This window comes from Pan paniscus, chromosome 2, assembly GCF_029289425.2.
Source record: "Pan paniscus chromosome 2, NHGRI_mPanPan1-v2.0_pri, whole genome shotgun sequence".
Lineage (NCBI taxonomy): Eukaryota > Metazoa > Chordata > Mammalia > Primates > Hominidae > Pan > Pan paniscus.
In genome coordinates, this window is record NC_085926.1 from 91907308 (window position 1) to 91930957 (window position 23650).

At 36.4% G+C, this 23650-nt stretch overlaps 2 protein-coding genes across 11 annotated transcripts in view; one reads left to right on the forward strand and one right to left on the reverse strand.

Moving 5' to 3' along the window:
- The window catches only part of ARL13B (ADP ribosylation factor like GTPase 13B), an 82343-nt gene that overhangs the window by 16728 nt on the left and 41965 nt on the right, over positions 1-23650 (forward strand). For 3 of the 9 annotated variants that reach the window (XM_063602866.1, XM_034956971.3, XM_063602868.1), the window contains exons 2-3: positions 22-92; positions 7820-8069. The exons of 2 other annotated variants lie outside the window; for them this stretch is intronic. In XM_063602866.1, coding sequence (XP_063458936.1) covers positions 22-92; positions 7820-8069 — 321 coding nt within the window. Of the gene's footprint in view, positions 1-19; positions 93-698; positions 836-7819; positions 8070-23650 lie in introns of those variants that run through there. 4 more of the 9 variants (XM_063602867.1, XM_034956972.3, XM_055110172.2 and 1 more) reach the window with 4 other exon arrangements.
- STX19 (syntaxin 19) overlaps positions 18545-23650 on the reverse strand; it is a 49047-nt gene continuing 43941 nt past the window's right edge. For both annotated transcript variants that reach the window (XM_063602871.1, XM_034956974.3), the window contains 2 exons: positions 22626-22685; positions 18545-19462 (listed from right to left, as the gene is read on the reverse strand). In XM_063602871.1, coding sequence (XP_063458941.1) covers positions 18565-19449 — 885 coding nt within the window. In that variant the 5' untranslated portion in view covers positions 19450-19462; positions 22626-22685 and the 3' untranslated portion in view covers positions 18545-18564. The remainder of the gene's footprint in view (positions 19463-22625; positions 22686-23650) is intronic.

Here is a 23650-nt window from a genome sequence, read left to right on the forward strand (position 1 = left end):
TTAAATTTCTATTATTTTAAGAAAGGTGACTCTTTTGATGGTGGGACTTGATAATGCTGGTAAAACCGCAACAGCAAAGGGAATCCAAGGAGGTAAGCTGAAAACATTTATGTGCTTTCTGAACTCTATTAAATTATTCTGAATTATTTATTTTGTTAAGTTGCTTTATTCCTTATTAATTTGGTACAGATACTGTGCACTGCATTACTTTATATTCTTAGTATATTTGTGACTCTTGTGGCGAATAGGCTCTGTCTTAATGGGACCAGACTATTATGTTTCAGATTTGAATACATGCAGAGATGCAGAGGCTCCTTGATGCCTTTGATCTGCTAAGAGGGAATAGTATCTGTATTCTAGACAATAGGAAGGAAAATTTAAAAAGATGAGCTGCCCCTGCTTTTAAGAATACCCATCTTCTACTTATATTTTCCTGGCCAGAAGTTAGTCACATGCCTATGCTTAGATGAAAGAGAGGTATAGTTAGCCAGCATAGTTCTCTTTGAATCTCTTGATGCTTTTTTTCAATATAAGTAATTTTTATAATTAAATCTATATCATTAAACGGCTTTATATCATACATACTGCATCTCATTGAATATTGAATATATATCATACATATTACATCTCATTGAGTGTATCTCATTGAATGCTGGCTAGTCTTCTTTTTTTTTTTTTTTTAATTTTTAATTTATTAGGTCTTTTTTTGGTAGAGATGGGGTCTCCCTATGTTGCCCAAGCTGGTCTGGAATGCCTAGCCTCAAGCTATTCTTCTGCCTTGGCCTCCAAGAGTGCTGGGATTACAGGCATGAGCCACCACGCCCAGCCCGGCCAGGTAATCTTAATTTAATGCTTTGTGCTACAATATAGCAGTATCTATGCTAGTGACTTTGTTGGGCACCTAGAATGTATCACCAGTCAGGCATCTAAAGTGAGTCCCCAACCCTGGGGCCGTGGACCAATATCTGTCTGTGGGCTGGTTCCTAAGAACCAGCCCACAAAGCAGGAGGTAAGCAGCAGGCCAGTGAATGAAGCTTCATCTGTATTTACATCCTCTCCCCATTACTCACATTACTGCCTGAACGTTGCCCCCTGTCAGATCAGTGGTGGCATTAGATTCTTAGGACCATGAACCCTATGTGAACTGCACATGCAAGAGATCTAGGTTATGTGCTCCTTATGAGAATGTAATGCCTAATGATCTGTCACTGCCTCCCATCACCCCCCCAGATGGGACCATCTAGTTGTAGGAAAACAAGCTTGGGGTCCCACTGATTGTACATTATGGTGAGTTGTATAATTATTTCATTATGTATTACAATGTAATAATAATAGAAATAAAGTGCACAATAAATGTAATGTGCTTGAATCATCCTGAAACCACCTCCATCCTCCAGTCCATGGAAAAATTGTCTTCTGCAAAACTGGTCCCTGGTGCTGCTGATCTAAAGGGTAAGAATTGGGAGAAATGCATAACATGTATTTGTTTCTGGAAACTGATGATTGCAGTAAGATATCATGCTTACTAAATAGTGGAAGGGCATTTATTAATTAACAGGTTGCAAAACTCACTGTTGGAAAAAAACATTTTCTCACCTCAAATGCTACTCTGCAATGTTAAGTAAATTATCTATTATTGTCTATGATTTTTTCTAAAGCCTATGTCTATGCTATCTTCTACGTTATATCTTCACAGGGCACTCACTATCATTATTTAAACCAGTGGTCAGCAAACTTTTTCTGTAAAGAGCTGAATAGTAAATATTTTAGACCTTGCAGTCATCCAGTCTCCTTCTGAACTACAAAATTTTTACACTGTAGTGTGAAAGCAGCCATAGACCATCTGCATACATGCTGGGCACGGTGGCTCACACCTGTAATAATCCCAGCACTTTGGGAGGCCGAGGTGGGCGGATCACCTGAGGACAGGAGTTTGAGACCAGGCTGGCCAACATGGCGAAACCCCATCTCTACTAAAAATACCAAAATTAGCTAGGTGTGGTGGCACACACCTGTAATCCTAGCTACTCAGGAGGCTGGGGCAGGAAAATTGCTTGAACCCCAGAGATGGAGGTTGAGTGAGCCGGGATTGCGCCACTGCACTCCAGTCTGGGCAACAGTGAGACTCCGTCTCAAAAAAAAAGAAGACAATCCGTATACAAATGAGCATGGCCAAGCTCCACTGAAAGTTTATTTCCGGCACTGAAATTTGAATTTAATATAATTTTCATGTGTTAGGAAATATTTTTCTTTTAATTTTTTTTAGTCATTTAAAATGTAAAACACATTCTTAGCTTGTGGGCCATACAAAAACAAGTGGCAAACCAGATTTGACCTGGAGGCCATGACACCTTCTTCTAACCTTCTTTTATCCATTCCTCTAAAGCCTGACATTCATGGGAGCAGGCACCTTAGAATGTGCTAATCAGATTACCTAATTTGTTATGTATACTGGGTGTACTTAGAACATCCTCTTTCCTTTCTTTCTCTTATGTATTCCACCTCCATATATTCATAAGTTCCTTTTTCTGAGTCTAGAAAATGCTTAATGTCAAAGCTGCCTTCAACTTCGAGCCCCACTCCCCATTCTCTTTTTGTCCTTCATCCCATATTTACTCTTCAGTTTCTTACTTTAAAATTTTTTTAGGACTATAGTTTCTTAGAACTACTTGAAACTTCCCAGATGTAAGCCTTCTCTTTCCTTTATATTTTTGTGTTGTTCTCACTTACCTAACTAGAGAGAGTATCTACTGATGTTTAAAGATGTATTTTTGTCATATAGTCTCCTCTTTTATAAAGTCCTTTTTAATTCCCAGCTGCCCCAATTACTACCTTACTTAGTAGAATTGATCATGTCCACTTTTTTGGCCTGCTCTTCCTGATACCTACTTGGTCACTACTTAATTACATTTTGTTTGTGTATCTTTTTTCTTCAGGCTGTAAATTCTCTAAAGGCATTTTGCTTATTTTGGTGTCGCAATTGTTTAGGCCATGCGCCTAGGTCTTCTTAAAACATCTCTCTCATGGCTCCTACTTTTCTACTTATTTCTGATTCTTTTCTGACTTCTCAGCCTTCTTTTTTTTTTTTTATTTCCGTGTGAAATTGAGAAAAAGTTATCTGCTAGTTTCTTTTCAGATGTGTCTACCTCTCCTCTGACTGTGTTGCCATTGGCTAAATCCAAACCCTCAGTTTCTTTTATCTATGATGTCACAGTAGCTTTTTTCTAATTCATATTCTATTTATTTATTTATTTATTTATTTATTTTTAATTTTTTATAGAGGTGAGTCTCACTATGTTGCCCAGGATGGTCTTGAACTCCTGGCCTCAAGTGATCCTCCTGCCTTGGCCTCCGGAAGTGTTGGGATAGTAGGCATGAGCCACTGAGCCTGGTCATATTTTTTTGGTTTTTTAGAGACAGGGTATCACTTTGTCATCTAGGCTGGGGTTCAGTGGCGTGATCATAGCTCACTGTAATCTCAAACTCCTGGGCTCAAGCTATCCTCCTGCCTCAGCCTCGAGAGTAGCTAGACTAGAGGTGTGCTCCACAATGCCTAGCTAATTTTTTTATTCACAATAGCGTTTTTTCCCTTTTTTATTTTTAATTTTGTGAGTACATAGTAGGTGTATATATTACGAGGTACATGAGATTTTTGTATAGGCATGCAATGCATAATAATTTCGTCATGAAAAATTGGGTATCTATTCCCTGAACATCTATTCTTTGCGTTACTCTTTCAGTTGTTTTTAAATGTTCGATTAAATTATTATTGACTATAGTCCGCCTGTTGTGCTTTCAAATACTAGGTTTTATTCATTCTTTCTAATTTTTTTTCACAATAGCTTCTTAATATAAAAGTAACACCCCTTCCTGGAACTTTACTTCTTTAAATCAAACTTCTCTTCTTCATGGTTGTCAGTTATTGCATTAGTTGGACACAGGTTCAATTGTTCTCACAGAGACCTAAGATAACAGTGGTTCAACAAGATAGATGTTTCTTTCTTTCTCATAACAGCCTAAGCAAAAGTAGTCTAGGACAGGTTTGTCAGCTCCATCGTGTTAGTCCTCAATTCTTTGTTCTGTTTGCTTTGCCATCCCCAGTGTTCTCCCTCACCTACATGGTTGAAGGTAGTTCACTACAAAATGTGCATTTCAGCTAGAAGGAAGAGGTAAAGGGTAAGGGGAGGCCATCCTCCTTTTCTTTAGGAGCTGAACGAAAAGCTGCTGCATCATTTTAGTTCACATCATGACTAGAAGCAGTGGTGTTCTGGACCTGCTTTTCATATTGGCTCATATCAACTAGCGAGAGCCGATTATGCATATCTCTTCCCAACTGTATGTTTAGGTACCTCACATTGTTAGTTTGAAATTGGCCATGGTCAAAGTATTTATACTGTGGAAATTGGCAGATACCATACATGTATCAGGGTTCTTCTCCTCCAAATATTTAACAACACATCACTGGCTAGCCTCCCCTCATGGTCACCCCTTGCTGCCATAGTAGTTGGGGATTATAGTCTGTTGTAAGCAGTCATGAGCCTAGGTAAAAAAAAATCTAGGATTCTCTTGACTATCAGATAGTGTTTCCTAATAGGGAACTATTGTTATTTTTGGTGCGAAAATTCTTTGTGTGGACTGGTCCCTAGCATTGTTGGGTATTAACATGTCTTCATTATATTGTAGTTATTTGTGATTTGTGAAGAGGAAAAAAAAAAACAAAAAAATTATAGTTACTCATATATATATGTTTCATATGTAGTTATTTGTGTATGTGTGTGTGTGTGTATATGTATATATATATATTTCCCCAATAGACTAAGAGCTCTATGGGATCAGAAGATGGATTTTATTAATCTTTGTATTTCTAGAACCATGCATAGTACTTAGCTTATAAGAAATGCTCAAAAATTTATGGATTGTATATTTGCATTTTATCTTGGACTTTCTAGAGATGATGTCTTACCACATATACTTTACTGAAATTCTCAATTGGAGACCATGTATCTTTGTATTCCTGGTTCTTGTATGATTTATCATCTATAATGGGCCCTAAATACATGTACAAGGATAGATGGATAAATACATGGAAGGAAAAAAGAAAGGGTGGATGTATGGGACAGCAGCTTCAGTTATCTCAGTGGTTTGGTGGTGTAGTATTGAGCCCTATATGCTTTGTGCTGAATGCTAAGGATACAAAGACATAGTCCCATGTGTTGGGAAGGTATAGGCTATTGTGAAGATCAGTAGAGGACAGAATATTATGATAGAGGTAAAGGTGATAGTAGAAGTAGGAGGAATCATCAGAAAAGGATTTATGGGGAAAGTTGTACCTGAACATTTAGTCTTAAGTTGTGAAACACAAATGCTGAATAGGAACCAGAGGAAAGAATAGAAGGTGTTCCATATATCAAAAGAAACAGGCTTTGGAAGTCCTGAAGACCTCTGTTTGAGGCCTGTCTCTGCCTACTATATAACCTTGAAAAAAATTCCTTAATCTGAATTGGTTTACTGGGCATATTGCCATCATTTTATCTGTACTTAAATTGCTCCCTGTGCCTAAAATATAGTTCTCCCTTCTCTGTTACAATTATATAGCTTTTATGTGTTCACTCACAATGAAGTCTTCATTTCAAGATTTTATTTCTTCTCTGAAAGCCTTTCTAGACCATAACTTGCCCCTCCCTTTTTCACCTTCCTTCCCTTGAATTCCTACACGCTATAGTCTCTAGCTTATTTTTTTTTAAAGAACATACAAATTCTGTGTTATTCCTATTAATATTCCACTTCCCCATATTACGTTGTACTTTGAGGACAGCAATCATATCTTACTCATCTTTGCACCCTTGATGCCTAACAAAGTCCTGGTACCAAGGAGGTGTTTGATACATGTTAGTTCCCTTATTCCTACTTCAGCATAGTTGATTTGTTTTCACTGATGATTGCCTGGGGTTCCTCTCTATTCATACTGAAAGACAGCTGCCTATTTTATCCACACAAACTAGTTCTGGTTAGGCTTAGATCACATTTTTAAATGCCTAGTATAATCCTATTTCTGGAAAATCATTCTGCTTATATGTCTAACTTTACCTTTTTCTTTTTCTAGGTAATGAAAGTATTAGCAAAATTATGACTTGTAGTGGCTCTTAACTTTCTCAGGTGCTGTGTAAACTTCACTAAGGTGCTTACCAAGAGATTGGTGTGTTGCAAGTCTGTTTCTCAGTCACACCTAAGTTTAGTGAATGCCTTTCAAATTAATCTTTGTAATAGCAAATATTTTGCTAAATGTGGAAATAAGACCCTCTAAACACCGGTGTTGTTCAGTAGAACTTTCTGCAATGATGGAAATGTTCTATATTGGCTCTGTCCAGTAGGGTGGACCACTAGCCACATGTGGCTTTTTTTTTTTTTTTTTTTTTTTAAACTCTAGATGTTACCCAGACTAGTCTCAAATTCCTGGCCTCAGGTGATCCTTCCGCCTCAGCCTACCAAAGTGCTGAGATTTCAGGCCTGAGCCACTGTACCCAGCCACCACATGTGGCTTTTGAACACTTGAAATGTAACTGATGCAACTGAGAACTGAATTTTAAATTTTATTTTAGTTTATTTAAATTTAAAAAGCCTCGTGTGGCTTGTGGCTATTGTTTTGACCATGCAGCTCTGAACAATGTTTTCTGTGGGATAATATTTATAGTGGATTCCAGTGATGAAGAAAAAATAGAACAGAAAAATATAAAGTTTGAACTCTTCTCTGTAGCCATGAGTCAGCATGCCATTAATCTTTCATGAGTTCTCTTTTCTATTCCTTTATTTTCATGCCTCTCTGAAAAGAGGCTATTACTGTCACTTCCAGTCAGTCTAGAGACTTTTGCAAGATTAATTTTAATAAAGCACTATTTCAGTCACCTTAATTATATCATTGGTCTGCCAGATATTTTCAGTAACTCCTTGTTCTCTATCTTCAGAACCCTCTTCTATTTGCATTCCTAATCTTAAGGATTTGCTGTAGGCACAATGTTCAATTTGTTCATATTCCTTTACTTTGCCATTTCCCTTCCTCTTCTGCCTGTTTAAATCCTATACAGCTTTAAGGCCTAAATTCTATCTCTCCAATGATGTCTTTTAAGATCCTCAGGTATCTTTTAAATCTCTTATTGTCATTATCACTCCTTGGCAGTTCATATACCTCCTGTATCTTCTTTATGTTTTCGTATATAGAAATCCAAAAAAATTCAATTATGTATTTATTGGAACATCCAAAATATGTTCCTATAGAAAGAATGAAATCTACTTTTTGTTGCAAGCTGCCCTTAAACGTCTCTTTATTGCAAATATAACTTTAATTCAGCTAATTAAAAAAGAGTGGCCTTATTCTTTATAGCTTCTCTCATTCTTTGATTCTTCTAAACTCTTCTATTCTCTAAGTGTTCATGGTTTTCTTTATAACTCCACAGATGTTTTAATAGTCCCTGGGGATGGCTATGGTATTGAAAGGTTGACATTTTTATTGTTTGTAACTTGGACAGTAAATAGCCTTAAAGGCAAGAGTTTATTCATTTATTAATTCAACAGATACTTATTAAGTACCTATCATATGCTAGGTGTGGGTGTTATATCAGGGGAAAGAAAGATTCCTATCTGCATGGAGTAAAATTTCTAGTTTGATATTCTGGCCTGTCCCCAAACCAGTATGCTTCAAAATAATGTTTATTGTGTCAGTGAATGCTAAATATTTCACTTGGGTGCTAAAATTTTAGTTGAAAAATTAATGTTGTCAATTAAAGTCTAAAGATTTTCTTTTTTTGTGTATCATTTGTAACAGAATACCCTGAAGATGTAGCTCCTACTGTTGGATTTTCAAAAATTAACCTTAGACAAGGAAAGTTTGAAGTCACCATCTTTGACTTGGGAGGTGGAATAAGAATTCGGGGAATCTGGAAGAATTACTATGCTGAATCCTATGGGGTAATATTTGTTGTGGATTCCAGTGATGAAGAGAGAATGGAAGAGACAAAAGAGGCTATGTCAGAAATGCTAAGACATCCTAGGATATCGGGAAAGCCTATATTGGTGTAAGTAATGTTAGCATCATTGTAAATGTAGGGACGATGGCATTGGCCACTAAAGAAATTTACCTGTTACAGACTAGTGAATAAGCTAAAATAGTCACGCTTTAGTATACTAAAATGTATGTAATTAACTGGGAGTTGTTAATTTACTGAGGCCTTGTTATAGTGCTGTCTATAGGGGAAAAGAGCTAAGGCTATAGAATTCTTAAAAGTGGATCTCTTCGATATTCAAATATAAACTCATTGTTTTATGTGATAGTTTACTTTTTATAGAATTTTGCATTTTGAAATACTCCATTAACAAGGTTCTAAAATATCTTTTAATTTTTTTCTCTTTTAGTAACTTGTATTTTGCTTTTGTCCTTTTTTCCTTAAAGAGTTATTATTTCAGAGTTATGTAAACAGTTTATTTTTCTAATAACCACATTGATTTCTCAGTTTTCACATCTACATTTCCATATTGGACATGTGATTGTTATCAAATTAGACATACACTTATATGATTTCGTCCATGTGGGTGAACATTTTTTAAAAACGAAGTGACAAAGGACTTTTGCACTACCAGCCCTCCTAGCATTTATGCATAGTAAACAGTAGATGGTGCTATAACCGTGAGGCATAGCAAACTGAAAGTAGTTTAAATTGCTCTTTAACTTGTAGTAAACTAAATGTTTGCCCTTGCCGTCTTGTCCCTTTTCCCTTGTTCTTGTGGTTCATTATTAAGCATTAAAAAAAAAAAAAATCAACCTGTCATGTGGTTAGATGAAAAATTGTAGAGTTTCTCAGTGGTCTTCAGTAGTAAATGAACATTTTTAAATGAGTTGGTTTGGAAGCTCTGATTGCAAAAGTTAAAACTATATTATATAATTTATTGCTAAAGTTGATACTTTTAAATTTTTATATATTTAATTAGAGAAGTTATTTGATTTGTATAAGCAATTCTCATGTTTTATTGAATCTAAAGGAGAACTTTTAACAGGGATATGTATGAAGAGAGAACTTTGCAGAACCCCATAGGCTAAATTGGTGTTTACAGATGTTTAAGCAGGGAATCAGTGATTTCTAGACTAAAGTAAAAAATATTAATGATGGTTATTTGTAAAACAATATTATGTGCTTTTTTAAAACTAGTCATTTAATTTTTTTCATTTACTCTTTTCTGGATTTATTCATTAATACATGCATCAATTCAACAAATATTTATTTGAGCATCTACTATTGCCAAGCATAGAATCTTTTCTATAATCACAACATTGCCAAGGGTTGGGGAAGTGTTTGGGAATAAAAATAACAAAAATCCAAGTTAGACCTCAGGAGCTTACATTCTAGGGGGTGAGATAACAGACTAAATATAATTAATAAGTTACATTATATATTAGATCATCAGTGTATTGAAAACAAACAAGTAAAAGAATATCAGAAAGCCTATGGTGGTAGTGATGACAAGGGTCTGTTGCTCTTATAATTAGAATGATCCTAATAGGCCTTATTGAGAAACTGACATTTGAAATGAGGGAGTCAGTCATGCAGATATCTGTGGAAACGGCTCAAAGTCGGGGTATACAGTTGTTAAGTGACTACAGTGATTACTGAGTAATCAAATAACAGCAAAATATTTGCTTTCAATTCTGTCACCTCTCTCAGCTAGTGAATTTCCTGAATAGAAAAGAAAATACACAATTACTGTGATTGCTTCACCATTATAAACTCATAGTTAGTGAGAATTCACAAAGATATAAGAATTAATTATGGACAGTGTAATATGTTTATGAAATATAGAATCGTTTGCCATTTGACCAGATTTTCTCATGGGATTTTTACAATCAGAATTTTATTACTAAAGGTAAACTGCTTTTTGGAAGGAATGTGATTCAAAAATATACAAAATGTACACAAAAGTACACATTCTTAGTAAATTTCAAAGATAGAGGGAAAGGTTTTTTGTATATATTTTTTTGATATTTAATAGTTGTGCATATGTGGAAAAGAATGTTTAAAAACATGATTGACTTACCATCCAGGGCCAGCCACCGTTAGCATTTTGATGAATTTCCTATGCATATATATTTATGAGACAAGTAATGTATACAGTATTCATATAATAAATACAATTTTGAGCCGGGCACGGTGGCTCACGCCTGTAATCCCAGCACTTTGGGAGGCCGAGGAGGGCAGATCACGAGGTCAGGAGGATCGAGACCATCCTGGCTAACATGGTGAAACTCTGTCTCTACTAAAAATACAAAAAATTAGCCGGGCATGCGCGCCTGTAGTCCCAGCTACTCGGGAGGCTGAGGCAGGAGAATTGCTTGAAACCTGGGAGGTGGAGGTTGCAGTGAGCCAAGATCACGCCACTGCACTCCAGCCTGGGCGACAGAGCAAGACTCTGTTTCAAAAATAAATAAATAAAATTTTGTATCCTACTCTTTTTTTTGATATGTTTATAAACACCTCTTGAATGTCTGACCAAGCCCCATATTTGAAAGTTCTCCTGTTTACGTTTTTCTCTCTGACTTGCAATTAATTTCTCTTATTGATGTGACTGTCTTACTATCGTTTGAATCTCTTCACTACTCCATTTCCCTTTAGTGTTACCTCCCTTCAATTCCTCTTCTCTAATCACCTGTGTTGCTGATAGGAACAGTCCCTTAACCAGTCTCTAACTGCCAGTCTTGCCTGCCCCCCAAGCTCTCCTCTACACTGCCAGCAGTTCTTTTCTTTATTTGATATTTTTCAGATTACAAAACTGGTACATGCTTGTTATGACCAGTGAAACAATACAAGAATATGTAAAGAATATGAGACTTTTAAAAATACAATTTTGATAATTTTACTACTTCTTAGCTTAAAGTCCTTCAAGTTCCTTTCATAGTTCCATGCAGATAAGAAATTCTTTCTTTAAACTAACATAACCTCTGCAACTAGAAATAATGCCTGGCATATAATAGGTCTGGCACTGACAGATCTGCTGTATAATAAGTAGGAAAGATGTTCAGCAGAACTGTGCTAAGCTCAGTGCTAGGGGATGGGGGCTGTAGAAGGGTAGCAGGAGGGGATACCTGTATTAGAGTCAGGTGGCAGTTCTCTTTGTTGCACACAGCTTCCTCCTTAGTGCCCACAGACATCTGGACCACTCATATGCCAAATATTTACAGCATCTAATTTCTTCTGCCCGCGCCTTATCTGAGCCTAAACTAGTTGAGGTAACGCACAGTGCCTTAGAAGTCATTTTAATGCTTGGATAACTTTCTCCTCCTACCCCCAATAACAAGCAAGCAGAAAACAAGACCTCTGAAAAGCTTCATTTAATAGAAGGAAATAAACCTAAAGATTAAGAAACTTTTCTATAATCACAAAATTACAAATTGACAGAGCCTGAATTCATTGTTATTTGTGGGAAGTAGAGTGGATGACCACAGTAGCAGGTTGTGACAATCTTTAGTTCTTCTCTACTTGCTCCTACACACAAGCCTGACAGCATGTGTGATGGCAAATAAGGCCTTGGCCAGTGTCTCAGTCTGTTTTCATGGTGCTGATAAAGGCATACCTAAGACTGGGAAGAAAAAGAGGTTTAATTGGACTTACAGTTCCACATGGCTGAGAAGGCCTCAGAATCATGGTGGGAGGCAAAAGGCACTTCTTACACGGTGGTGGCAAGAGAAAATGAGGAAGATGCAGAAGCAGAAACCCCTGATAAAACCATCAGATCTCGTGTGACTTATTCACTACCATGACAACAATATGGGGGAAACTGCCCCCATGATTGAAATCATCTCCCACCAGGTCCCTCCCACAACACAGAATTATGAGAGTACAATTCAAGATGAGATTTGGGTGGGGACACAGAGGTAAACCATATCAGCCAGATTTTACTTGATGTCACAGACTGGAGGTTTTTCTTGAAAAGTCAGAATCAGAATATCACTAGGCTTCTTTGTTTTATTAGCTCAGAAGTTCTTTTTGGCAGTTGTATAGCATTTATTAATCAGCATAATATTTTAATTCTTCTGAAATAAGTGGTGAAAAGTTGAAAAATCGTTAGTTTAGGGAGAAGACAGAGTCTGAAACCTGGATTCTAAGAGCTACTGTGAATTTGTTGATAACCCTGATAAGTCACTTTACTTCTTTGGGCTTAGTTAAATGCCTCTTCTATAATAAAAGTAACTGTAAAATATTCTAATTCTGTGTATTCAGCTGTGTAGAGTGGCATGAACCAGAACCAATTTCAATAGAAAATTAAAAATGATTTGCATTCCTTTTAAAGAGAGTAAAAATAAATGCCATGCAAACATTATGCTTTGCAATCATGTTAATCTACAAAGTCCTTTTTCTCTCACATCAACTATTTGGAAATTAACTTTAGCCTGTACTGTAAGGTATGAATTACGTTATCTACTGTTGCCTGCTCCCCACCCCCCTTAACTATTTAGAGCTTAATTAATCTAGCTGGCCCTTCAGAAATTTTTTTAAAAATACAAACAAAAAACCTTCAAACTAGGTAGTCTTGACAAAGAAGGCCTTTCCAAGAGAAAAAGTAAACAGGTTTTGCAACTTTATAAATAGTGCCAGCAGTAATACCAAATTTTAAGCTCAACATCCAGTATAGACATTTTCCATTAATAGTACAAGGCATGATTTGTTGATTACCTGAGGAATAAACTGAGCTGCGAGGTATTTTAAACAGCTTAATCTGTTGAAATTTTCAGCAGTCCAGGGTTACCCTGATGTCATAAGAAGGCATATGCTCTTTCTACACCCCCTCTCGCTAGTACCTGGGGAGTCTTAAAAGTTGGCCTCAGAGAGATAATAAATTACCCCTTCTTTTTATAGTTGAATCTCCTAATGCTTTTAACCAAAGTTATCCTGGAGAGGCACAGGCTAAAATTTTCTTTTAGGATAACAATTCTATTTGTATTAGCATTCTCAAACTACTGGAAGGTGCCACTTTTCTCATTACACACTGCCTGCTTTTCTGTGGAGTTACATGAACTACCTTAACTTTTGGCCAGTCTTCACAAATTGAATGATTACAGCAAAAGTGATATATGTATAGAGTTTCACTTGGGGAAGACAACATGATATCTCTGATTTGATCTTACTGGATGTTATGAGCATTCCAATAAAAAGTTTCTTGGCTACTCTGGGCACACTGCGTATGGGGTAGCCATACTCCTCAAGGAGCAGTAAAAATTAGATAGATAGATAGATAGATAGATAGATAGATAGATAGATAGATATTCTTGACCCTGGTCTTTGCACCATGAGTGGTCTCCCAAGACCTTCTGAAATCATACGCAGAATCCCAAGTGTATGTACATTTTTCTTGTGAGCAGATCCTAAAGAAGTTTATGACTAAAAAGATTAAAAACCCTGTCAGTAATTTTCCATATTAGGAGAAACAATAGCCAGACATTAATTATTACTTTTTCAACATGAGATTTTTTTTGTTTGTTTCCAACCTTTATATGCTTATTTGACTCACCTTCCTTCTAGGCAGTATTACAGCAAAATGTTAGTTTGCAAGTTTCTTTTAGTCATATTCCTTATTGTAAGTGCCCAGGAGAAGTTAAATAGGTTATGGTTATCCTAATACAGTTATCAGAAATTGAATCAAACATACTTTTAGTATGTTAAACATTTAAATAATAGAAGAATCTGAGTCCTGTTTTAGAATGCTGGAGACCTATAGATATGGAATTATGGTCTGCCTATATCACATAATCAGTTGATCCTTGGATAGAGTGGTGAGTCCCCTAATTTCCTCTGAAACCCCTACTTATTGAATTTATAAGGTCTATTGGCTTAAGATTTCTCTCCTTTCAGTGGAGCCTTACCACACTGTCATCTTCATTAATGTCATTTACTTATACTGTTGACTCATCTCCAGATGTCCTTACTGAATGTTTCCTTTTGTCTCTTAATGACATTCAGCTTCATAGCAGCTGTAATTTACAGTAAAGATTCTCAGCCAATTGATTTTGTAGGTAATTTAAGCACTGGGAGCCTGCAGAGGTCCCCATCCCTGCCTTCCCTATCACTTCAATCTAGTTAAAAACAAAATAACAGAAAAAAACTCTTTGGCAGTGTTACTAGGTAGCAAGATATTGTCCATGGACCACCTGCATCAGCATCAGCCTAGACCTTCAAAATTTTTGAGGGTGAGACCAGATATACTTTGGGCTTTTTTTCCATACGTGCTCTCCAGATCATTCTGATTTATAGCAAAAATTGAGAACTACTGGTGTAGGAGAAAGTGTTAAGTCAGAAAGGCCCTAAGTAGGTTATTTAATCTTTCTAAGCTTTTATGTCTGCACTTGTAAATAGGGATTATAATATGTCATGTTATGTGAATTCCAAATAATGCATTTAAAGCCTCTCAAGCATCTAGTACAGTGTTTCACTAGTGTTCTGTAAATGCAATGGTGGATATGAATATCATTATTATTGATAATATACTGTGTCCAAGTGTAGAAGAATTAGGGGAACCTAATGTTTCAAAGTATTTCATCTTACGAATTCAAGCTCTATGAAGCTTGTAATTACAGAAAATGGCACAGTTTAGTAGTTACGAATATGAGCTTTAGTGCTCATAGTAATTTTTATTTTTATTATTGCATACTTTCAGTATTGCAATATTTTGCCTTCGCCTCTTTTAATAATTTTTTTCCCTTTAAGGTTATTATCTTAAGAAAAAATAATGACGTTTAGTGCCTATTAAGTGTGTATATAAAATACACAAAATGCTACAACTAATTAAGTTATCATGTTATCTGTTTTGTTTAGGTTAAGGTGATACTAATTGGTTTGAAAAGAGAACAATGAAAACGGTTTCTGATACATTGCTTTGTGATGATTTTTTTGTGTGCTTAAGTCTTGCTTTAAAAGCAGTATGTTCTAATATAAAATGCTGAAAGAAAATAACTATTTTACAAATTCATCTGGATATAATTGTACTAATGAATATTAAATAGTACTTAATATTATCAGTTTTCATGATAAACAATTTAGTAACAATTACAAACAGGTATCACTAAGGCTGTAGAAAAAATTTTAGAAGGAACAACAGAGACGTCTATCACTAGTCAGCTGTGGAGTTTATCATCTTTTAAGTTTATCTTTTTTTAATAATGTTTCTTAAATATTTGAAGCGGAGATACGTGAAACATCTTTTTCTCTAGCGATGCTTGATAATTGACACAATAGAAAGCTCTTCAATTTTGTGATATTTTATACATTAAAAATTATTTTGTATTGTTTATGAAATACATATTTTACATATACAAATTCAGTCATTTCAAATACCTCAACCTCTCTTGACATATTTTCCTTCATCATACGTACCTGGAAAAGCCACTGTCTTGGTTAGACCCAGTCATCTACACATTCTGTGCTAGCACACAAATGCTAAACATTGATAGATTAGTAATACGTGACTGTGATGGCTGATCTTACATTAAAGTTATCATAACTGCCTGGTTATCTTCTTATCTTTCTTAGAATGTTTGTTGTTCTCTCAAAATGACAGTTTCCCTCCTTGTCCTCTCTTTCTGTTCTCCCTTAACCCCACTGTGCTTTCAGTTTTTGCTTGAGTTCTTTAAAGAAATAGAAACCATCGCACAAGAATATTCTCATTTTTTCCACTACCACATTTACTCAACTGTCTGCTTTTATTCCTAAACCCTGCCTTTTCTTCTGTAGTATGGAAGAAGGGTTTCTCTTCCTACCCAAGTCCAGCTTCCGCATTTGTGCTTCATATTCCACTTCTTTCTGCTCTTACATAATAGTATCCCTTCCCTTTCTTATGTGAGGAGTTTCTCTCTCTGGATCTTTCCTGTCAGCAGAATGTGCTTTCATGTTTCTTGCCTGGAAGTATAGTGGAATCCTTTCACTCTACATATCTCTCTAGCTATTGATTACTTTTTATAGTACCTTATTCAAACTTCTGGAAAGAATTGCCTGTAGTGGCTGCTGTATTTCTTCATGTCACATTCTTTCCTCTGCAGACTCCATTTGTGCTTCTATTTCTATAATTCCTTGAAACTGCTCTTCTTGAAGTCAATAATTGTCTTTGTGCTGCCAAATCTATTGTTATTTTACTGCTCTTATTTTACCTAAAGTTGACTGTTTCTTCACATTTTTCTTTCTTTAAACTCTCCTTTTGCATTGGCTTTCCTTGTACCTCATTGACAGTTTCAGTTAGTTTCTTTTATTAACTCCTCTTCTTCTTTGAGTCTAAATTTTGAAATACTCCAGGCCCTTACCTGCACTTCCAGTTTTTTACATCCACATACTTTTCATACCACCTTACATACCATTTATTTACTAAAATGACCCAAATCTGTACTTCCGGTCCTGACATATCTCAAGCACTCCTACTGATATAGCTAATATCCTGAAACCTCCACTTGGACCTTTTAATAGTCATTTCAGATTCTCTGGACCAAAATAGCATCTTTGATTTCCTTCTCATGGCCAATTCTGAAACCTTCGTCTCTGACTTTTCCCATCTCAGGAAATGGCATCATCATCTAATCTGTATCCTGTAATTCTACCTTTTAAATCTATCAGAAGTTAATCTAACTTTTTCCACCACCACTATATAGTATGTAGTAAGAGAATGGTTAAGAGCTGGTTCTGGAGTCAGACTGCCTGGGTTCATATCCCAATTCACTATGTGCAGTTTCTGTGACCTGGAACAGGTTAGTTAATTTTGTTGCACCTCAGTGTTCATATTGGTAAAATTGTAAAAATAGTGTCTACTTCATACTTTATCTACTCTGAAATAATTGGAACAATGAGTAGGACATTGCGAATACTTTATTCCTCTTTGATATTACTGTTGTTGCTGCCACCATCACCACCTCCTCTTCCATCCTAGTCCAAGCCTCCATCATTTCTTCCTACTGCATTAACTTTGTAATTGTTTTCTATACCTATGTGCTTGTCTTCTACTCACCTCTCCCAAATCCATTCTAACCCATTCTTCATATGGTAGATAGAATGATCTTTTTCAAGTGTAAATTATATAATATTACTATTAGGTCTAGAAAAATCTGAGATCCTTGTGTTGATTACACTTGTGTGAACTTCAGACTTCTTTCCATGGCTTACAAAACCTTACATCTAGCCCTTGCTGACCTTTCTTAACCTCATCTCATATCTCACTGCTCTTTTCTGACTATGCCCCAGCTGGATTGTTATTTTTCTTTGCACAGAGTTAGTCAGACCCTCCTCAGGGTCTTTGTACTATTTGTTTCCTATGCCTGGAATTATACCCTCCCTTGTACTCATTCAGATCTTCACGTAAATTTCACCTTTCAGAAAGGTCTTCACTGACTACCCAATCTAAAGAAGCACCCCTTGACAGTCTCTGTCTCATTTCATTGCCCTTTTAAGTCTCTGCCCAGAACTTAACATTATCTAATATTTGTATTTATCTGCTTTCTCCATTAGAATGTGAGTTGCAAAACTCTATTCCCGTGTTGTGTGAATTTAGACTGTATCTCTAGCTTATAGTATAGTATAGCATTATCTTAAAGTCATGGCAAAATATTCAAGAATACAGTTGCCTTTAATTTGACTTTATCTGCCAGTCTGTAATACATTGCCCTGTATGGACCCGAGTTCAAGAAAGCAATACCTTAACTCATCATCTTATTCCTTAAGCTAGATTCAGCTCCCAGTTACAAATTAGATTCTTCAAGTACATAGTTGAGTTTTCCCTGATCTGTTGACATTGAGTTAAGTTACCTTCTGAGGATAAAAGATTTGATAAAGGGCTGGGCATGGTGGCTCACACCTGTAATTCCAGCACTTTGGGAGGCCCAGGGGGGCGGATCACTGGAGGTCAGGAATTTGAGACCAGCCTCGCCAACATAGCAAAACCACCCCCTCTACTAAAAATACAAAAATTAATCGAGTGTGGTGGTGCACACCTGTAATCCCAGCTACTCAGGAGGCTAAGGCACAAGAATCGCTTGAAACCGGGAGGTGGAGATTGCAGTGAGCCAGGATCATGCCACTGCACTCCAGCCTGGGTGACGGAGTGAAACTCTGTCTCAAAAGAGAAAAGATTTGATAAAGGTTCCAGTTTGGTTTAGCTTTATTGTAGCATGATTCTTAACTATTAAAATATTCTCCAGTCAGCCAAATGGATTGCCTAGGTAGTCATTACTACTTAACAGATGAGAGAAATGTATAATATAGAGCTTGATACCTGACCAGAAGACCAAGATTATTCATCTCATTTTCAGTAGTTAATTTGTGAGTTGATGGTAACTGTATTTTTTTGTACTTTAATTAAATAAAAGTGTGTTTTATGTAACTGGCTACAGAAGTTTCTGAAATTTTAGTGGGTTAGGGTTAAAGGGGAAAATTACAACTTAACAGTGATGAAAGGTATGTGAGTGGATCCATGAGATGGAGAAAAACAATACAAGACACTGAAATATAAGCTATCTTTTACCGTAAAGCTGGAAAAAGTTTTAAAATAGCTTCTTTATTTTGAGCTACAGCATGGACAGCACCAACAACACAGTACTCTGCAAGGATTTCTTTTTTTGTATTTTACAGCTAGTCCAAATTTCTCTTTAGTATTGTTAACATACTCTTTTGTACTATTCACTGTCATTTCAATATTGTTGATGCTCTCTCCTTGTTCCTCTACTAAAAGAGATATCTGAATGAAAAGATCCCTTAAATCCTTTATTTGGTTCTCCAAATTAACAAGTTCCTTGTGTCTCTGTTCAATCTCTGAAAGTTGTGCTTTAGTGATATTGATTTCTGTAAGTAAGCTTTCATTAAAAACTTCCCATTTTCCTTGATGAAGCATATCATTTACATCTTCTTCAGACATCTCTTTTCCAGCAACTTCAAGCTGACGTAAAATAAATGTCTTGCACTTCTCTTGCTTTGCTGCTATTGTGTCATTGTATATAAACATGATTTGCTGAAAATGGCGGAACATTGCAGCATGCTGAGATTTAAGTATCCTTGTGACCACTGAAGATGGACCATTTTCAACCTCTGACTTTTTAACTTCTTTAACTAAATCATTCAAACTTCTGTTGATGTATTCTGCCTGAATTTTTATCTCCTTTATAATGGTAGACTCTCTCTTAAGTAGACTAAACCTTCTCATTGAAGCCACCAGACTTTTCTGTTGCTGCCCAAATTTTTGAACATTATCTGCCAAATTGTGAATACTTTCCTGTAGTTTTTGGATTTCATGTAGGTGTCTCTCAGCTACAGGCTCTCTTTCATAAATAACAGCTTGCTGTAGAAACACCCCTTGTTCCTCTGTTTCTGTAGTTGATACATGACTGTCTCTAGAGAGTTCAATTTCCTTTGTTCTCTGCTTTAGTTCTTGAAGTCGGTCTTTCATCTTCCCTTTCCTCCTAAGAAGCAAAAATTTTTGTGTTGAACAAGTAGAAATTTGGTATTTTTCCCCAGTAGCAGTTGACTTCACATAACTGTCTATATCCCAGCAAAAATTCTCCTAGTTTTCTCAAATGAGGTTAAAAAGTTAGAAAAAGCCAATGAGTTTCCTCATAAAAACCATTTAAATAGGGAAAGTAATATAAAAGAATTTGTAAGTTACTTTGCATGTGAGTGCCATTTAGTTGTGTGCAATAGCTGAGAAAGCAGTGATGCAGACACAGTTGGTCAAAAATATTTGTCACATGATAGTTTCTTTTTTTTTAATAAAGAATGCTTTTGACTATACCTTCAACCTATAGGATTAGTCTTCAGATGCCAAAAATGCCCTTGTTACTAAAGATACTGTTTCCGGTTAATTTGGCCAATGTAATATTAAAAAATACTCATTTTGCTAAATATGCATCATTCAGTTAAAACCATTGTAGTGACAGTACAGATTTTATATGAGAACGTTAAGCTATATGGATAATATTGAATTTATTTTAAATTTTCCGAAGCCTCTGAATTAACATATTACTTGGCATAATGTTTTTTCTAGCTGTTGCATATATATGAAAACATTTGTTTGATTATGCTGATTTCTCATTCTTAGCATTCTTTTGCAAAGATATCCAGACTGTCTTAGAACAAAATTTATATCAATTTGTGTTAGGTGATACTTTTATAAACATGAGAATATATTTATATAAAATCTTATTTTAGGAGTAATAATAATATTGACACTTATCACATGCTGTGTTGGTAGTTATCTGTAAGAATCAAATTGATGTACATAATTTATATTTAATGATATAGATATATATGAAATGACATACATACATATAAAATGAAGGGAATAAAAAGCAGTAAAATGCTATTATCACAGAGCAACTTGATTTTAGAAATGTCTTTCATGACATTTTTGAAGATAAGAAGAGGCTGTTAGGGAGTACAGATAGCTCATTGGACCACATATAATATTAATATCAACCAGAAAAAGAAGGTCTCTGAATGTGATGCTGTTATGCTGTAGGACTCAGTGTTTGATATGTTTATGGAAATATTTCTATTAATCTGGATGTTGTCATAGGAGGCATACTTAACAAATGTGTAGATGGTGTAAAATTTGGAGGAATCTTTAGTATGTTGAAGTACAGGGTAGGGATTCAAAGATTAAAATAGTGTGGAACTTTATACTAAAAATAACAAAAATATATTTAACAGGAATAGATTTAAAATATTTCATCTAGCTATAAGAAAAATATTTTCGTATCTACAGAGTAGAAGACCCTTGGGTTCACAATAGTGTCTATGAAAGTACTGGAGATTTTAATTAATTAAGCTTTCTTTTTTTTTTTTTTTTTTTGGAGATGGAGTCTTGCTCTGATGCCCAGGCTGGCATGCAGTGGTGCAGCCTCGGCTCACTGCAACTTCTGCCTCCTGGGTTTAAGTGATTCTCCTGCCTCAGCCTCCTGAGTAGCTGGGATTACAGGTGCCTGCCACCATGCCCGGCTAATTTTTGTATTTTTGGTAGAGACAGGGTTTCACCATATTGGCCAGGCTGGTCTCAAACTCCTGACCTTGTGATCCGCCCACCTTGGCCTCCCAAAGTGCTGGGATTACAGGTGTGAGCCACCGCTCCCAGCCTAATTAAGCTTTCTGTCAGAACCATCAGAATAGTCACTATGCTTTTATAAATAATAGTCTGATGTATGGATAAACTAAACTCTGCCAACTCTATGCTATTCAGAGCAAATTGCAAGGGTAAGGGGAACTCAATGAACTTCTGAGCATATTTTGAGATGGAAATTCTTAAGTTAGGAATTACCAAACTAGCATGGAAAGGATGAGATTGGAAAACCATACCAAATGGAGACTCATTGAAATAAATGGTAATATTTGTCCTGTAAAAGAGAAGATGTAGGGTGTGTATACAGCTATCTTCTAAACAAAGGTCTGTGTATGCAAGTGAGATTAGACTTACTTGGCATAACTCCAAAGGGCAGTGGGTGGAAATTACATGGAAAGAGGTTTGATTCAATATAAAGAAGACTTTTCAAACAAATATTGCTTTCCCAAGATGAAATGAGCTGCTTCATGAGGTGCTGAGTTTGCCATCACTGGACATTTTCAAGATGTTCTGGAATGATGACTCCAGGCAGGCATGTTACAGAAATGATGCCTGTTTTGGGTAAAAGATTAAACCAATGTCCTGGTAATATTCCTTTGGTTTTAAAGGACTGGTATTTTGTGAAATAGTCATTGAAGTCTTATATGTATATAAGTTTTAAATGCTGTAATATATATTTAACATTTTCTGTCCTTGAGGAATTTATAATTTAGGGTGAGAAGGACAATATACAATTTAAAAGATAAATGGGATAATTTTAGGTTTTGATACAATAATGAGGCAGGGTCTCTAAGCAGATATTTGAGATGTGAGACTAAATGTTGAGAAGCCAGGCAGATGAAGAGCCAAGGGAGTGTATTGTAGGTATAGGAGTTGGGTTGCCAAGGCAGTGAATGAGACTGATATGTTTTAGGAACAGAGTTATTGCATAAGAACAAAGTGAATGTAGATAGAAAGGAATGAGAGGAGTAACATGGGAAGAATGAAGTAGAAAGGTAGGCATGGACCACATCATAAAGGACTTGTGGGTCAAAGGAAGGAGTTTAGATTTTATTCTAGGTGCAGTAGAAGACAGTTAAAAGATAAATAGGATATTGACATGATTTGTATATATTTTTTTCATTTTGATATGTAATTTAAAAAAATTTTAAACTGATACAGGGTGTCCCTATGTTGTCCAGGCCGGTCTTGAACTCCTGGGCTCAAGCCATCTGTTCGCCTTGTCCTCCCAGAGTGCTAAGATTACAGGCATAAGCCACCATGCCTGGCCCTGATTTATATTTTTAAAAGATGTTGTTGCTTTCTATATGGAGAATAGTTTCCTGGGGAGGGGGTGGGAGTAGTTCACAGAAGAGACTTTAATGATAGAGATGGAGTAAATGGGAACCATCAGGATATATTTTTGAAACTAGAAGCAATAGGACTTGATGATTTTAACCCATCAGCACTTAACACAATCATTTCTTGAGACACTTTGAAGAAAAGTATTTCTCCTGTTTTTTTTCTCTTACCTTTTTGGCTCTTCCTTTATCACTATTTTCTTTTTCCTGGCTACTCCTTATCTCCCCCACCTGTAAATATTGGAAGATTTTAGACTCAGTCTCATTGTTATCCATCATCATTTTTTAGTCTCATGGCATTAAATGCTGTTTGTAAGCTGATGACCCAAATTTGTATCTCCAGTTTAGGTTGCTCTTAAAAAACTGCCTACCTGACAGCTGCATTTGAATGCCTCTGTTCAAAATGAGCTCATAATCTTCCTGTGAACCCGTAAACTGCCCCATCTCTCTTCTGGCAACTCTATTTTTCCAGTTGCTCAGACCAGAGACTCGGAAGTCTTTTTTGTTTGTTTTTTGAGACCGAGTCTCACTCTGTCCCCTAGGCCGGAGTGCAGTGGTGTGGTCTCGGCTCACTGCAACCTCCGCCTTCTGGGTTCAAGCAATTCTCCTGCCTCAGCCTCCCGAGTGGCTGGGACTACAGGCATGTGCCACCACGCCCAGCTAATTTTTGTATTTTTATTAACGACAGGGTTTCACCATGTTGGCCAGGCTGGTCGCAAACTCCTGATCTCAGGCGATCCGCCCTCTTCGGCCTCCCAAAGTGCTGGGATTACAGCTGTGAGCCACCGCACCTGGCTGGAAGTCATTCTTGACTTTTTTTTTCTACATTTCATATGCAAGCACAGCAAATCTTGTCAACATCTCTTTCAAAATGTATTTGGATCTAGCCACCTCTTACCATCTCCCTGGTTCAAGTCCCTGTTATTTTTGTTAATTTTTTATTTTTGAGACAGAGTCTCCCTCTGTTGCCTAGGCTGGAGTGCAGTGGCACAATCTTGGCTCACTGCACCCTCCATCTCCCAGGTTCAATCGATTCTTCTGCCTCAGCCTCCCGAGTAGCTGGGACTACAGGCACATGCCACCATGCCTGGCTAATTTTTGTATTTTTAGTAGAGATAGGGTTTCACCATATTGGTCAGGTTGGTCTTGAACTCTTGACCTCATGATCCGCCCATCTTGGCTTCCCAAAGTGCTGG